Here is a 16,309-nt window from a genome sequence, read left to right on the forward strand (position 1 = left end):
CACACTGTGGAGGGCTCGGCCTGGTAGGACCTGCAGAGGAACCAAGCAGAGACAGTGAGTGAGCATGAGCACGTTTCTGAACTAAGAAGATGATGATTCTCCACAGTTCTGTCAGTGTTTCCTGCACATTCATACCAGGGAACTTTGTGTAGCGGCCTGGGCGCAGAGCCCATGCAGTGTGAATCCGCTCGTCTATTGTCAGAGGAGAGACTTTGCAGGTTTCAAGGAGGCTTGTTCATGTATTATGGTGCTGCCAGTCAAGTTTTATGTGACTGTCACGCTCTCCCATACAGACCTCCAGTGCCATCCCTGCGAAAGCGTGTGGAGGCTACTTTGGTGTGGTGAGTTTTCCCACTCTGGCTATGGTTTTGAAGTCTTTCCACTTACCTGTGACTCTTTACTGCCATAGTACTGTGCCTGTCTTTTTTTTCTGATTCTGACGCGGAGGGAAACGTTATCCATGCTAATATCGCTGCTCAGCTCCAGATATCTTTGGGTTGCACAAAGAAACCACTGACATTAACCGCCATCAATGGAGGACCCGTGGACAGTGGGTTATCACATACATCACACAGACTGTTCGAATGCAAGTCAGCATTCTACATTTTGAGGACCTTGGTTTTTTGTTTTGGACTCCATAGACTATAACATTGTGCTGGATTTACCCTGGATAAAAACTCACAACCCAATAATTTCTTGGTCTGAGGGTGAGATTGTGTTTTGGTCTCTGTATTGTGATGAGAACTGTCTCTCCCTACCCATGGTTATGCTCAGGTCCACCTCTATTGAGGTCCTGAAGCCCAAACTCCTATATGTATTCCTTCTGAATATGCCCGCTTCTCAGAAGTATTTAGTAAAACTAATGCCACAAAATGGCCCCCTCATCGGGACTATGAGATTGTGGTGTACTCACTCACTCAAACGGAGTAGACGACTATGGAGGAGTACGTACAGAAGGCATTAGCTCAAGGACTCATTCGCCCTTCTACCTCCCCTGTGGCATCAGGCTTTTTCTTTCTAAAGAAAAAAGATGGGGGCCAGAGACCCTGTATAGATTACAGAAGTTTTAATCAAATCACTAAAGCCTGTTCTTATCCTCTGCCCCTTGTCCCTGTCGCCTTAGAACAGCTCAAAAATTAGATGTACATAGTGCTTACAACATGGTTAGGATTAAAGAGTGTGAGAAACTGCTTTTCTCACCACTAGGGGGCACTATGAGTACAGGGTCATGCCATTCGGGTTATGCAATGCCCCGTCTGTTTTCCAAGCCTTTAAAAATGATGTCCTCAGAGATATGTTGGGTCATTTCGTTATTGCGTACATTGATGACATTTTAATGTTCGCGCTGGATAAAGGTACTAACAGTCAGGTGTTAGAATGTCTTTTTGAAAAACAGTTATTTGTCAAGGGAGAGAAATGTGAGTTTCACATTGATTCTGTTTCCTTTTTGGGTTATGTTATCAGCCCCAGGGGTGAAGTTATGGATGACCTGAACTGGCCTAATTAATAACAGGTGATTTCAGATCTACTATTTGTCTAGCTAAAATGATGTTAATATTTTTCAATTAAAAAAAATATAAAATCCACCCATCCATTTTTCAACTCACACACACACACACACACACTCACTGTCATGCTGGGTCAGGCGTGGCAGTGAAACAAGGAAACACTTGCAGGGATGGACGATGCAAGGTTTAATAACAAGAGGTACAAATCAACAGGAAATAACCAAACAGGGATGCAGCAAACTAATGGATAAAGTGTATAAACTGAACATGGCAAAGGAACCTGGGCTTGGCAAGAAGAACAAACCTGGGACTGGGAGGAGGCAGAGCTAGGTAAAAGTGAGGTTAACGAAGGAAAGACTTCAGGAATCCCGGCTCCTTATATGGTCCGTGGCAGAATCCTGGGATTGCTCCGATGGTAACAGGCTCACTCCCTCATTATATTCTCTTTTCACAGATCCAAACAAACTGATCTTTACAGGGAAAATCTGCCCAGTTCTTTACAGAATCAGACTTATAGCCAGTTATGACACAGTGTTCATTTGCTCCATTGGGTTCTCCAGTTCTCCAGAATCTGAGAGAGAGAATAAGAGGATCAGTGTGTTTATCAGAGCAGTGAGGAGTGAGAGTCAGTAACTGCATCATGATCAGAGTTCAGTTCAGTGCTCTCTTACTCAGTGGTCAGTGCTGAGCCGTCCACCCATTTCCAGACCCCCTTTCTTTCACGGTCAGTCAGACCAATCCACACTTGCTGACCTCCTCTCAGCTTGTGAATAAAGTCCTGTTGAGGTACAATAACTGACATTTCCAGCCATCCACCACACACATACACACACACTAAAGATACACACATTTGATCATGTGATCAGTTTGTGTTCCACCTACAGGAAGCCTGTGAGAACATCAGTACTATGTAAAGACTGTCTGAGACGGAAATGAACACTGATAAACTAATAAGCAACATACTGTGATCGATGTGTGTGTGTGTGTTTGAGAGTGTTAGCTTAACCATTTCCAAAGTTCTCCTTGAGAAAGTCCAGCATGTCCAGTTCCTATCTAGCACCCAATTTATCCAGTCTTCTACCTGTCTTGTTCTGTGCTTTACTGATCATCAGCACATTCTGATTTCTGACCACTGGATTTTTGTTTATTTGTATTGACTATAGTAATACAGTGTTTTACAGGTTAATAAACACTGCTGAGATAAACAGTATTAACCCATTAAACCCTAAGGTTATTATTCAGTTGTTGTTTTTAATGCAGAAGCTACTGAGAATTATTTGGCAGTCATTTAGCATATCTTGTGGCGTTCCAAAGGGTTCTATTGTAGGGTTAAGGTTAATTGTGATGTAGTTGTGAGACTGAAGAACATAAGTATGGACTTACGATTATGGTTCTTACCTGTTCCTCTCTGCTGTTGATGATCAGCAGGTCTGCTCCTCTCTTTCTGCAGTGCTCTCTGCTCTCACTCCAGCTCTTCTTCTCAGTAGAAATGTAGTAGATACTGGAGCTGAAGTACATCCATCCCTCCTGAGTAGCTTTTTCTACAGATCAAATAAAGGTTGAATTTTGATCCACATTTAAAATAGAAAAATCAATGCATCATGTGTAAAACACATTTATACACCATAAATATCAAATATCATTAGGCTTGGGCGGTATAACAGTACAACAGTATACCGCTGTATTTAAAAATGTTGATGGTATCTTAAAAGGAGGTTGGTATTTTATCATTATGAGATGTCTGATGTGTCAGATTTATGTTCTACATGGCCAAATAAGCTCATTTCCCAATGTGCATTTTGTGAGTATGGACCACATCTGAACAGCTAGAGGTGAATGCGTGGAGATGGGCCCTCTGTGCTGATAAAAGCAGAAAACTAGAAGGGAGGTGACAGGCTGGTGGTGGTCGATGGGTGCGTTTAGGGTGGGTTTTTCAACATGAAGTCCTTGGTCCTTCTCCCAAAATTACGTTTCTTTCTAACTCCACCTAAAGGGTTTTAGCCCTGATTCTCAGTTTGCCTAGTGTTTGCTGATTAGCTCTAGTCTGCAGATCTTTAGTCAGTCAATGTTTTAAACCAGTCAGAGTTTATCAAACAGTTTTTTTTTTCTACGACTCTGAGCCTAATCTAGTAGTGTATACTGGTCAGTGAGTCAATCTGAGCAAGTCCTGTCTTTAACCACTGAAAACTGAGCATAGAAAGTGCAGTTTGTGGGCAGTATCTTACTTAACTTTTACATTCCACCTTAAATGATTTAGTGCCAACACTTAGCTCAGCAGTTAGTCAACAGCTACTGCTCTGGGCTGTCTGATACTCAGTATAACTGTAGCTGAGCTCCAAAACAATGGGGGGAAAAAATCTCAAAAACTGTGGCGTGAAGACTGGTGCAACTTTAACAAGGGCCAAATTTGTATGGTCATATCGATTGGACATGGACATATCATGGATTTCCTAAGCCGGTGCTCTTGCTCAGATATGCTTGCTCAGACATCAAGACAATCAGAGCACTTACAGAGGACTTCAAAATCAGTTACATGTAACAGAATAACTTGGAGCAATTTGCCACCCTCACTCCAGTGCAAGTTCATAAACAGCAGGAATTCATAGAACCAGCCTGCCTTGAGTCAACAGTTTAAACTGACATTTAGTGTAATGGTGTGGGGAAAGTTGAGACCCCTTGTATTAGAATTCTTAATCTGTTTCTAATAAAGTGGTCAGTGAGTGTAATTAAGAACTGCAGTTAATCACTGACCTAGTTCAGAAAGTCTTCTCTGCAGCCTGTCTCTCTCTGCCTGCAACTGGTCTCTCTCTGCAGTCAGGTTGGTGTAACTGGTGTGTAACTGGTCTCTCTCTGCAGTCAGGTTGGTGTAACTGGTCTGTAACTGGTCTCTCTCTGCAGTCAGGTTGGTGTAACTGGTGTATAACTGGTCTCTCTCTGCAGTCAGGTTGTTGAAGTTGATCCACAGCAGTGTGATGGCAGTCAGCAGGAGAGCACACAGCAGCCCCAGACACACTGCAGTCAGTCTGTAGCGTCTGCTTCCTGTAGAGTGACTCTCTATGGAGAAACACAGATACATGAGCTTTAGTAATAACCCCAGTGACTCTAAGAGATGAACATATGTTTTTTCTGTTACTTCCTCTTTTTAGTAGGAGGAGAAAACTGGTAGAGTAAGTTAGACTATACAATTCATAACTGCTGCCAAAGAATGAATTTATTGAATATTATAAGTTGTTGATAACAGTAATTATGTAACTAGACTGGGTTAAAAAAAGCTCAGATGTGGGTTTGCAACCCTGATAATTGGTCTCAGAATGAAACACACATTAAAAAATAAGGAGCTTTGCTTTTACAGGCTGGTTTACATCATTGGATATGCAGATAGCCTAGCCAAGTGTAGCTTAGCCAAGTACTGTGACAAAAAAACAGTTGGCATCAAGTTGGCATGGTGTGCATTTAGCTAAATGAGGAGACAAGACAAAACAAGGCAAACATATTCATCATTTTTGTCGGACACAGATGAAAGTTGGCTTCTGCCTTTGACCCAATCGTGCAGTGAACACACACATACACACCAGTGAAACACACCGGTGACTGTGAGGTCAAATGCCCAGAGCAGTGGGAAGCCCAGGGAGTAGAGAGGGTGAAAGGCCTCGCTTAAGGGCCCAACAGTGACAGCATGCCGAGCTCAGTTATTGTCATCAATAGACTAGAGCTGTAACCACTGAGCCACCACTGCCCACTAGCTGGAGATCCAGCTGGGTTAACTTTTGACATAGCATAGCACGGGGTCAACCAGTTATCCTTCTCTGGTTGGCCTAACATTTAGCATTCCCAGGCTTCACGCCACAGTTATTCAACTGAATGGGTTTTTTACATCCCCCCCATGGTTTGGGAGCTCAGCTACAGATACACAGAGTGTCAGACAGCCAAGAACGGTAATTTCAACTACAGACTGTGTCCAGTGAAGTGAGGCTCAAATCACAGACATTTAGAGGATAGAGGTCTTAAAGGTATTTTCCTTAAGGGGGTTTTCAGGCACATTTAGTAACCTGGACAGTGCTGCACCACTTGCCTAGTTTAACTGCATTAGAGGTGTTAGTAAAGGAAGTGACCGAGCCCTGAGAACAGTTTCCTGTGTGTGCTGGAGGTGTGAAAGCAGCAGAGCCCCTCATGCTCTTTCTTAAAGCTGGTTTTCACCCTCATACACTTTTACATGTATGAGATATTATAATAAATATATATATAATATAATATAATATAATATAATATAATATAATAATAATATAATAAGTTTAGCTTCTTTATGTCTGTTTAGATTTCCAGGCACAGTTCTGGTTTGTTTACACCTGCACTAACACGTGTTTCATGTCCTGATTTTGTCTGAATACAGTTGGATTTCCCTTAAACTTTTCATAACCCCAATCACCCAGTCACCAGTGTTCTAGTGTGACTGGAGAAGATCCAGCCTTTTCCTGCCGTGTGTCTTTCTGTGCTGATGTTTAAGCTGATATACTAAGCGAGTGTGTGCTTTGCTAGATTCTCACACTTAACCACGTGACTTTCCTCTACACATACAACTACCATGTGACTTTAGTGCTTGCTTAAACACACACACACACACACATTTCACAGGTTTGTCTGTGTCTGTCACTTCTTCAGCAGGGGTCAAAGGCCAGTTTCTCACAGTGTCTTTATTAAAGACAGTGATTGTAACTTAGCAGTGTTTTTTCTACAGTGTTTTAGGCCTTCACTTACAAACAGGGCTAAACTCTCCTTCAGAAGGGATTGTTACAGTTCTACTTCTTCAACACTCAGGGTGATGAGGCCCAGCAGTCAACCACTGCATGCAAGAGCGCTGTTCAAGACCTGCTGTGCAAGACTGAGAAGCCCTGTAGCGCTCCTCCATGTGCTGTAGTACACATGCAAAAGCTTCATCAACAGCCACACTGTAACAAATGTGCTTGTTCAGAGAATCTTGTTGGCACAATTCCAGGGTGAAATCTCTTGACCTGACAATAAAATTCATTTTTTTTTCTCTCAGTGACCCAAAATCTAAAAAGGAAATGTTGTTGCCATGTTTGCACTGTATGTGAGTGTACCTGTGGTCATGATTCCCTTATGGCTTCTTGTCACACGAGTCTCTGGAACGTCTTCATTCACATAGATATCCTCATATGAGTCCTTTCTGTCATTTGAAGTGGTCGATTTGAGGTCTGCTGTAAATCCTGAATTCATATAAACATCCTCACTCGTCTTTGGTTCTGCTCTCTTCCGGATCATTTTGGAACAAGTAGAAAAATCAGCAGATTTCAGTCTTGATTAGAATACTTTTGTTTAATTGCAGACTACAGTCCTCAGAGCCTCCAGCTCTCAGACTGACTCAGTGTTTGTGGTTTTGTGTAATATATATGCTGCTCTCAGGACAGGAAGTTGAGGCCTCAGCTAGTTGGCAGGAAGCAGAGCATTATCTCAAGCCCACTAATTCAGTTTCTTTTGAGTCTCTGTTGATACAATTTATTAAACATACTGTAATGTGTGTGTTCTATGTGTGAGAAGTTTAAATTTAGCCCCTGTTTAAGGAGTCAGGGTCTGTGTGTGAGTATGGGGACTGAATCATGGTCTTAGACAGCCTTCACACTTTTTCAATATTGAGTACACACACACACACACACACACACACACACACACACACACAATAAACTCATAATAATGACTTTACTCAGGTTCACAGTTGATGCATGCTAGGTGTGTTTGTGTTTCTTGTATTTCAGATGGTCATTATTTATTGCTGTGACCTTTGTGAAAAACCACATGAAACAGGAAGTTGGAACCCACAGAATGTGCCTGAACTCAGTGTGTGAAGGTTTAAGGCATAGCTATGTGGTCTCACACACACCCACACACACAGTAGTTTCCAGTGCAGCCGGACCCCATTTCTAAATATTTGGTCAAAATAGGACACAAACGGATAGTATTGGCCTGGGTTTGGGGGAGGGGGTGGTATAATAACCTTGTTGATTCACTTGCTAGATCTGACGTTTCAACCTGGACAGATTATGGCTGTAATCTCTCTGTAGTTGGGATCTGTGAGAGAGTCCAAGAGAGCCTAATAGTCCAAGTCTTTAAACATAATTTAATAAAAGTTCACCAGTAACATGTAAGTTACTAATAATGCATATTTCATGGCATGTGGTCTCAACTGTAAATGCGGGGGAATTGTGTCTGGTAACATCTGTTAAAGGTGCCACAAAATGCAGTTATTTAGTATTATTAGTTATACGTTAACATATGAATAGCAGGTATGTGACTTTGGTTGGGATGACCAGTTCAGCCAAGTCACTCCTCTGCTGGGTTCTCTTTACTGGTTTCCTGTAGCTGCTGCCCGCATCTACTCAAAACCTTGACACTGGCCTACAAAGCCATAAATGGAGCAGTCCCTCTGTACTCGATGGCAATGGTCAAAAAACGATCTGCACCAAGAGCCCTTCGAGCTTTAAGTATGGCTTGGCCTGACCTGCCATCCTCTAAAATCCACGGAAGATGAGCACCCGGGCTTTTTTCTGACGTTTTGTATTTTGTAGTATCTAAGCTTAGAAGGATCTTTTGGATCCTAGTTGATACAAACTAGCTAAGATATTTTGAAACACACATATTTTTTTCTTTTATGGTGGGCTTGCAGAAAAAATGAATTCTGGAGGAATCCGGTCCTACATGTAATTCTACAAAACATGTATTCTTTATTACAGGTGTGTGTGTGTGGTAATACACAACCTAATATACTGTTGATACTTTGCTTATTATTATGATAGTATTTAACACAGTGACCTCAGTAGCTGATCATATAAAATAAATATATATTAACAATATTTACAGTCATGTCTTTGAGACGTTACAACAATAATACATTTAAATTCATCCTTTAACAGCTACATGACTTTTCTCCATCATTCCTGACTGGCTCTCAGCTCCAGCTTGTGGAGTTCTCATGTCTCAGTCAGTGAACAATAAACACCACAGTATTACACCACAGAGTCTGATCAGTGATTGGTCAGTATTTTAGAATCCTCTGAGGAAGATCCAGTTGGCATTTTAAACAACCCGAGTTTGGGAGTCACCTCATAATGATCCACAAGAGATTTTCAGAAGGAGAACTGCCTCTTGCACATTCAGTCCCGCTCCAATAGAGAATAAAGAAAGTGTTTGATTGTATACGGAGGTCACAGAGTCTCCAGATCAGATGTTGATCAGTATGTGTGATTATTGAGCTGGGCTGTTCACTGTGCTTAAGAATGATACATTTCTGGGGTCACGTTACTGGGACTGTCCAGGGTGCTGAACGTCATCACCTCTTACTGAGCTTAACTCAGGTTTCTGTCTCCTCTTCTTTTTTTTGTCTTATTAAAGTATGTATTGAAGTCAGAGACGTAGCCAGAGTCAGTCCAAACTTTATTTCTAGGAATTTTTTAATGAAAGATTTTGTACAAAGACTGAACATATTATTAGTAATAAGTTTGAAGTTTAGTTGCATTACAAAGACTGCAGCAGAGTGTATTTTGGTAAATACACTCTGTGTCCAAATGCTTGTGGAATCCCTTTCTAATTAGGCAAGAAAGCTGCTTTAGGTTACACCCATTGCTGACACAGATGGGCAAATGCACACACACAAACACAGTTTTTCTAGTCCCTATAGAGAAGTTCTGTCAATAGAATAGGACTCTCTGGAGCAGATAAACATAACCCTATTAGCACCATGTCTAATTCCAGGAATGGTCTAGAGGGATATAAAGCCACCAGCATTGAGCGGTGTATCAGTGGAACTGTGTTCTTTGGAATGATGGTGCTCCATCCAATCGTTTTGACATGAGTTGGAAATAAGGTGCAGTGGTAATTAACCAACATAATTACCCCTCAATTCTTCCCTGGACAGTAGAGACAATTTACAAAAGCGCCTGCTCCATCTATTAAAGTATGTTTATGGATTAGTTTCATGTCATGACTCCATCCACCTACGGAGTCATCCCATAGGCTTTCTGATCCAATAAAGAATTACGGATAAAGAGCCTAAACTAAGACTGAAGATGTAGATGAAATGCAAGAGGAAAAAGCAAACAAGGGAGCTAATATATATAGAGAGAGCTAAAATAACCTAAACTCTGGAGAATTTAACACCCAAGGAGTGACGTGCTGCAGCAAAGTCACCGGCAAAGCTAAGGAAAACTTAGGATGGAAAAGCTTAAAAGGATAAGGACCACAAAATGCCAGGATAATGGAAGAAAGGATGCCCAAACAAACAAAGGAGAAAACAAACTGATAAGCTACCCGCTGGCCTTTAGGTAGTCTGGTCAGAACTCAAAAGGAACCCTTAGCAAAGGAGCAAGGAACTAACAGAAAGTACTTTCTCACTTTTAAAGAGAGTCAGATGACTCAGGAAAACAAAGGAGGAAGAAATGACCCAGAGGGTACTGGTTCCCTTCTAGGCTGATCACAAAGATACTGGTAAAAAGGAAAGGCAGTAAAATACTTATCCTAATTGCTGCTGCCCTAACATTACATTTAAACCATTTCCATTTGTTCAAAGGTGAAATGCCCAGAAGTGAAATGTCTTCAATGAGATTCCTAACTTCTATACAAAAATTGTTATTAATCAAGGTTACTATTACATTTCTGAATTGAATTTAAAGGTTTATAAATTTATTAAAAGAGAAAAACAAGGTAACTGAACAGTGATCAGTTAAAGGAAATGCTAAAATTTCACAACTTAAAATACTATCCGTCATATTGTGAGGGATTGATTGGGGTTTTTTGTCCTCCAACAGTTTTTTATATATATATACACACACATTATACACACTCTCTACTTACAATATTGCACTGGTTAAAGCAATATAAATGGACAGGTTTTATATAATCTAAATGATTATATTATTTACAAAAAGCACTGGATAGGTGTGAATACAGTTTTAGTGTAGGTGGGGAAAAGTCTTTGTGGGTGCAATGTGACTGTGCAAAGGGTTTCCATTCATAAGTGCAGGGTGCAGAGTGTGTTTGTATGGGGAGGGGGTGTGATGAGGTGTGATGATACAGATGAGGTCCACATTCCACAGGCTATTGTTTATTCAGCAGCCGTATTGCTTGAGGATAGAAGCTGTCTCTACCACCTAGAAGCTTCCGTACCACCTGCTGCTGGGAAGCTGTAAAACAGGCTGTGGCTTGGGTGGGTGGAGTCCTTAATAATCCTCCTTGGCTTCATCAGACAGTAGCTAGTGTATAATTCTAGAAAGTTGACAGCTGAACCCTGATGATGCACTGGTTCATGTGCACCACCCTCTGCAGAGCTTTCTGCTCTTGAACAGTGAAGTTCCTGTACCAGGTGGTGATACAGCTCATCAGAATACTCTCCACAGTGCAGGTGTAGAACATCCTGATTATGTGGGGGTTCATACCAAACCTCCTTAGCCATCTAAGGTACAAGAGCACTGTTGTGCTTTCTTTGTAGGCTGTCTTGTCATCAACGGAGATCAGGCCCATGATTGTTGTGTCATCAGCGAATGAGCTGTGTTCGGCTATGCAGCTTCAACCATTAATGAGAATTTCCCCACTGCGGAACTAATAAAGAATTGTCTTATCTTAATGTTACCATTAACTTTAGCTTTCTGGCCTCAATCTGGCCTCAATCAATATATATATCCAGGTCCATGTTGTGCAGTGTACCCAAGATTATCCCGGACCTAGTGATAATGGTGTCTTCTTTAAAGGTATCTTTATTAAAACCTTGCACCCTGCACAGATTCAAGACACCCTGTGCCAGATGCAGCAAAGTAGCCCCAAAACATAACAGAGCCTCCTTCATGTTTCACAGTAGGGACAGTGTTCTTTTCTTGATATGCTTCATTTTCCTGTCTGTGAACTTAGAACTGATGTGCCTTGGCAAAAAGTTTCCCATTTGTCCATAGGACATTCTCCCAGAAGCTTTGGGACTTGTCAACATGTTGTTTGGCAATTTCAGTCTGGCTTTTTTATGATTTGTTTTCAACAATGGTGTCCTCCTGGGTCTTCTCCCACAAAGCGATCTGACACTGACGTTTCTTGAGCCTGAAGTTTACATTTAATCTCTTTAGAAGTTTTTGGAGGAGAACCTGGAGGAGAACAGAACCAGAAATGTGTTTATACATGAAATCAGGATTTACAGCAGCCCTCAAAGACATCAGATTTCCCAGAGACTCGTGTGACAAGAAGCCTTAAGAGAACCATGACCACAGTACTGGTCATCCTGGTTCACAGTAGTGGAGGTAACAGCTCCACTACTAGAGACACAGCAGTGTGTTGTCCTGCTGACTGCTGTGGATCAAGTTCAACAACCTGACTGCAGAGAGAGACCAGTTACACACCAGTTACACCAACCTGTGTAATGTGGTGCTCACTTACAGCAGGGTTTGAACCCAGGCCGCCGTGTTGGCGGGCCGGCGCACTACTGAGTCAGCTACTAGAAGGTGAGGAGGAGGCCAGACAGCGGAGGGTATGCTCCAGGTCTTGATTGACCCTCTCTGTCTGGCCATTAGACTGGGGGTGGAAGCCAGATGTGAGGCTGGCCTCCGCCCCAACAGTCGACAAAATGCACCCCAGAACTGGCTGGTAAATTTGGGGCCCATGGTCTGACACAATGTCAGAGGGGAGTACGTGAACCCGAACCACCTGGTTGAGTACTAGATCTGCTGTCTCCTTAGCTGATGGCAGCTTTGGGAGAGCCACAATGCTGGACCACCAGAATCACCGTCACAGAAGCTCGAGTGTACCTGTAGTCCCTGTGTCCCTGTAGGCCCGGGTACGTAAAGTCGATCCGGGGGGCCACAACCCGCGTCCTCTAGTCTGCCACAATCCGGGTTTTGGGGACTATAGTTGTGGGTGTGTTTGATAGAGGAGGGGGCTCCCACTGGTGAGAGAGGGCATCGGGCTTGGTGTTCTTCGAGCCCAGTCGGAACGCTAATACGAAATCGAACCGAGTGAAGAACAATCCCCACTTGGCCTGGTGCGGATTAAGACGTTTGGCCTGTTGGATGTAGGCCAAATTCTTGTGGTCCATCCAGAAAGGGATGTTTTGCTCCCTCAAGCCAGTGTCTCCACTCCTCTACCGCAAGCTTGACCGCCAATAATTTGCGGTCACCCACATCATAGTTCCGTTCAGCTGGGTTAAGGTGGTGGGAGAAGTAGGCACAGGGGTGCAGCTTTTGGTCAGAGCCAGACCACTGGGAGGGAACTGCACCCACACCCACGGCCGTGGTCAACAGGCGCCTTAGGGTGTCGAATGCTTCCTGGGCCTCCGTAGGCCAAAATGAACCTCCCTGACATCTTCCTCATCAAAGCGGTCAAAGGGGCTGCCACAGAGCCAAAATTCCTCACGAACCTTTGGAAGAAGTTGGCAAAACCCAGGAAGCACTGGACAAGGCGCAGAGAGGTTGGCCTGGGCCAGTTTTCCACGGCTTTGATTTTGTCTGGGTCCATGCACAGGGTGTTGTGGGACACAACAAAGCCCAAAAAGGAGATTGACTGTGCATGGAACTGTGATTTCTCCAGTTTGATGAACAGGTGGTTCTCCAGGAGCAACTGGAGAACCCGCCAGATGTGGGTGACGTGTCCGTCTATGGACTTCCTATAGATGAGAACGTCATCCAAATAGACGAACACGTACCTGTCCAAAGCCTCCCGGAGGACCTTGTTGATATATCATTGGAAGACGGTGGGCGCATTCATCAAACCCAATGGCATGACAAGGTTCTCATAATTCCCAGACAAGGTGATGAATGCCGTCTTCCACTCATCACCCTCTTTGACCCTGACCAGGTTGTAGGCACTGCGCAGGTCCAGCTTGGTGAAGATGGAGGCCTGTTGCAGTGCCTCAAAGGCTGAGGTCATGAGGGGTAGCAGGTAGTGGTCTTTAATCATTATTTTATTGAGGCCTCTGTAGTAAATACAGGGCCTCAACCCCCATCCTTCTTCCCCACAAAGAAGAAGCCAGTCCCAGCCAGTGAAGTGGATGGCCGGATGAACCCTAAGGCCAAGGCCTCCTGGACATAGTCCTCCATTGCCTGACGCTCTGGTGCTGACAACGAAAACAGCCTACCCCTGTGGGGGGTAGTGCCAGGGAGGAGGTTAATAGCAATGTCAAAGAGTCTGTGGGGGGGGCAGCAGCTGGACCTGCCGTTTACTAAACACCTCCCAAAGGTCCCAGTACTCTTTTGGGACTCATGAGGAGTCAAAACCTTCGGGACTGGTGTCAGTACCCACAGTAACCCTAGGGGTCTTGAGGCATGAGGACCGACAGACTGGCCCCATGTCAAGACAGAGCGGGATAGCCAGTCCACATGGGGGTTGTGACCCTGGAGCCAAGGGAAACCCAGCACCAACTGCAAGTCAGGAGCACTGATAATGAAAAACTGCTCAGTGTGAGGACCAACTCGTAGCATGAGACACCACCCCGGGCTCCAGTGACCGACCGTCTATGGCTGCTATGGGCATGGGCTCCCTTAAGGGGATCAGTGGCGAGGCTTCCTGGCGAGGCTGGCATCTAGAAAGTTCCCTGCCGCTCCGGAGTCCAAAAAGGCAGGCAGGCGGACCTCAGACAACCTTGACACTAGCATGGCATTGAGGAACACCCCCTGGGCCTGAGGGAGAACCATCACGTTGGCACGTTGGCATTTCCCGAGAGTTCAGGGCAAGCAGAACGGAGGTGCCCAGAGACCCCACAGTAGAGGCACCTGCCTTCGCACATGTGGGCCTTACACCACTGTGGGGAGGCTCTTCTAACCCCCGAAAAAAACCTGAGACAGCAGGTAGGCCATGAGGAGCTCGAGAGGCTTTGCCACTCTGTGCCCTTCGCCTCCCCTCGAGACGGTTATCAACCCGTTGGGCCAACTCAATGAGTCAATCGAGGGAGGGTCATGGTAGGCCAGCTCATCCTTGAGCTCCTCACATAGATCATGGTGGAAAGCTGAGAGCGCCTGCATTCCATCCACTCTCCACCGATAGCGTGGGGAGCGGTGGAGATGGTGTAATCAGCCAACAACCTTTTTCCCTGACGCAGGACCCTGCCTCGTCTCCACGGACAGGGAGATCAAAGGTTTGCGACAGCGCCGCCGCAAACCAGGCCGCAGAGGCACATACTCCAGGTTGGTACTCCCACTCCCACGCTCTGATGGAAAGCGGGATGGCTGCTGCTCGAATGCCACCGAACACTGGAGGAGGAACCCTCTACAGCCTCCAGGTTCACCAGCGTAGCGCTCTGGGGCCGGTAGAGAGGGTTCAGCACAAGGCACCATGGCTGTTTCGGCAGCCACGGCCTCCTCCTGGGGAGGTTCAGGGGTTTGATAGACAGTGAGCTGTGCTACCAGAGTTGTCAGACCCTGCAGCTGAGAAAGAATCTGCTGCAGGGCCTACCTACAATCGCCCCTACAATCCCTACAATCGCCCCCTGACTAACCAGAGCAATCTTTGCCTGCTCTAGATCAAATGGCTCTGTTGGGTCCATGTCTTTGGCTGGATCTTTCTGTAATGTGGTGCGCACTTACACCGGGGTTTGAACCCAAGCCACTGTGTTGGCGGGCCACCGCGCTACTGAGTGAGCTACCACGATCACGTGACCAACAGCCCCAAGTGCAAAGTCCTTAAGAGCAGGCAAAATGGAAATGATAAATAAATCCACTCGGGAATCGAACCCAGGCCACCGCGTCACAAGACAGACGCTCTGCCACTTCCCCAAAGCAGTAGTTACAAAAGTGGCCAACAAATGAAATGTAAAGGGTTGGATTTAATAAACAAAGAAGATGTCGCGTCTATAGCAAAATAAAGGCAGGAAACAAACAAAGGACTCCAGGGGAAAGCTGGCTGCCTCTTTAAAACTCGAGGGAAATGGAACTAAGGGCCAAAACGGATCTCTCAAAAGAAACGAGGAAACTGGGAAGTTTCAGGGAAGACACCTCTGCCTTCCTCTGTAAAACAAGTGTATGTGTGCAAACGTGTGTGCACACACACACACACTGCACAGACACCGGGAGAAACACATGAAGGGGAGTGACACCTACTTAGCCTTCAGCTTGAAACTACTGACTGACACACACACACACACGACCAGAGTCAAAAGATTCAGAAGTGGCAGGAGGAGGCCTTGCGCTAAAGCTACCCCTTTCAACCTGACTGCAGAGAGAGACCAGTTACACCAACCCGACTGCAGAAAGAGACCAGTTAAAGGCCAGTTACACCAACCTGACTGCAGAGAGAGACTAGTTACAGACCAGTTACATCAACCTGACTGCAGAAAGAGACCAGTTACACCAACCTGACTGCAGAGAGAGACTAGTTACAGACCAGTTACATCAACCTGACTGCAGAAAGAGACCAGTTACAGAAGGACAAAGAATGACTCCAGAAGGAGCTTTTTGAACTGGGTGAGGGAAAAGTTGGGAGTTCACATGAAAGTGATGTTCAGTGAACAGGGACGCATTTTATTTAACTCCAGTTTTTAGAGCATTAGTGAGGTTTAGGATGTTGGAAACACCATCTTCACAACCTTCATACTCATATGTGGCCTCTAATGGCCTGAGATCTTTTAGCTGTAGTTGAGTTTACAGAGAGTGAAGCTCAGCGGTTTAAGCTGCTCTTCTCACAGATTTTTACAGATAAAACTCTTGTATGTGGCAGGTTGAGTCAGTTCTGTTCAGCCTTTCTTTCTTTTGGGCGAGTTTGTGCACTTCAAGAAAGGCCAGAGCAGACTCTACCTGCTGAGGAGATTGAGGTCCTTTGGAGTGCAG

General features: G+C 44.7%; 1 protein-coding gene across 1 annotated transcript; it reads right to left on the minus strand.

The window, feature by feature from the left end:
- Positions 1–1,679: 1,679 nt before the first annotated feature.
- LOC140546887 (uncharacterized) lies at positions 1,680–6,868 on the minus strand. The gene is made up of 5 exons (XM_072670337.1): positions 6,608–6,868; positions 4,260–4,562; positions 2,907–3,049; positions 2,180–2,286; positions 1,680–2,079 (listed from the first exon to the last, which is right to left on the minus strand). Exons 1-5 carry the CDS (start codon positions 6,786–6,788, stop codon positions 1,944–1,946), a joined length of 870 nt encoding a protein of 289 aa, XP_072526438.1. The 5' UTR covers positions 6,789–6,868; the 3' UTR covers positions 1,680–1,943.
- Between the last annotated feature and the right edge of the window lie 9,441 nt (positions 6,869–16,309).

This window comes from Salminus brasiliensis, chromosome 24, assembly GCF_030463535.1.
Source record: "Salminus brasiliensis chromosome 24, fSalBra1.hap2, whole genome shotgun sequence".
Taxonomy (NCBI): domain Eukaryota; kingdom Metazoa; phylum Chordata; class Actinopteri; order Characiformes; family Bryconidae; genus Salminus; species Salminus brasiliensis.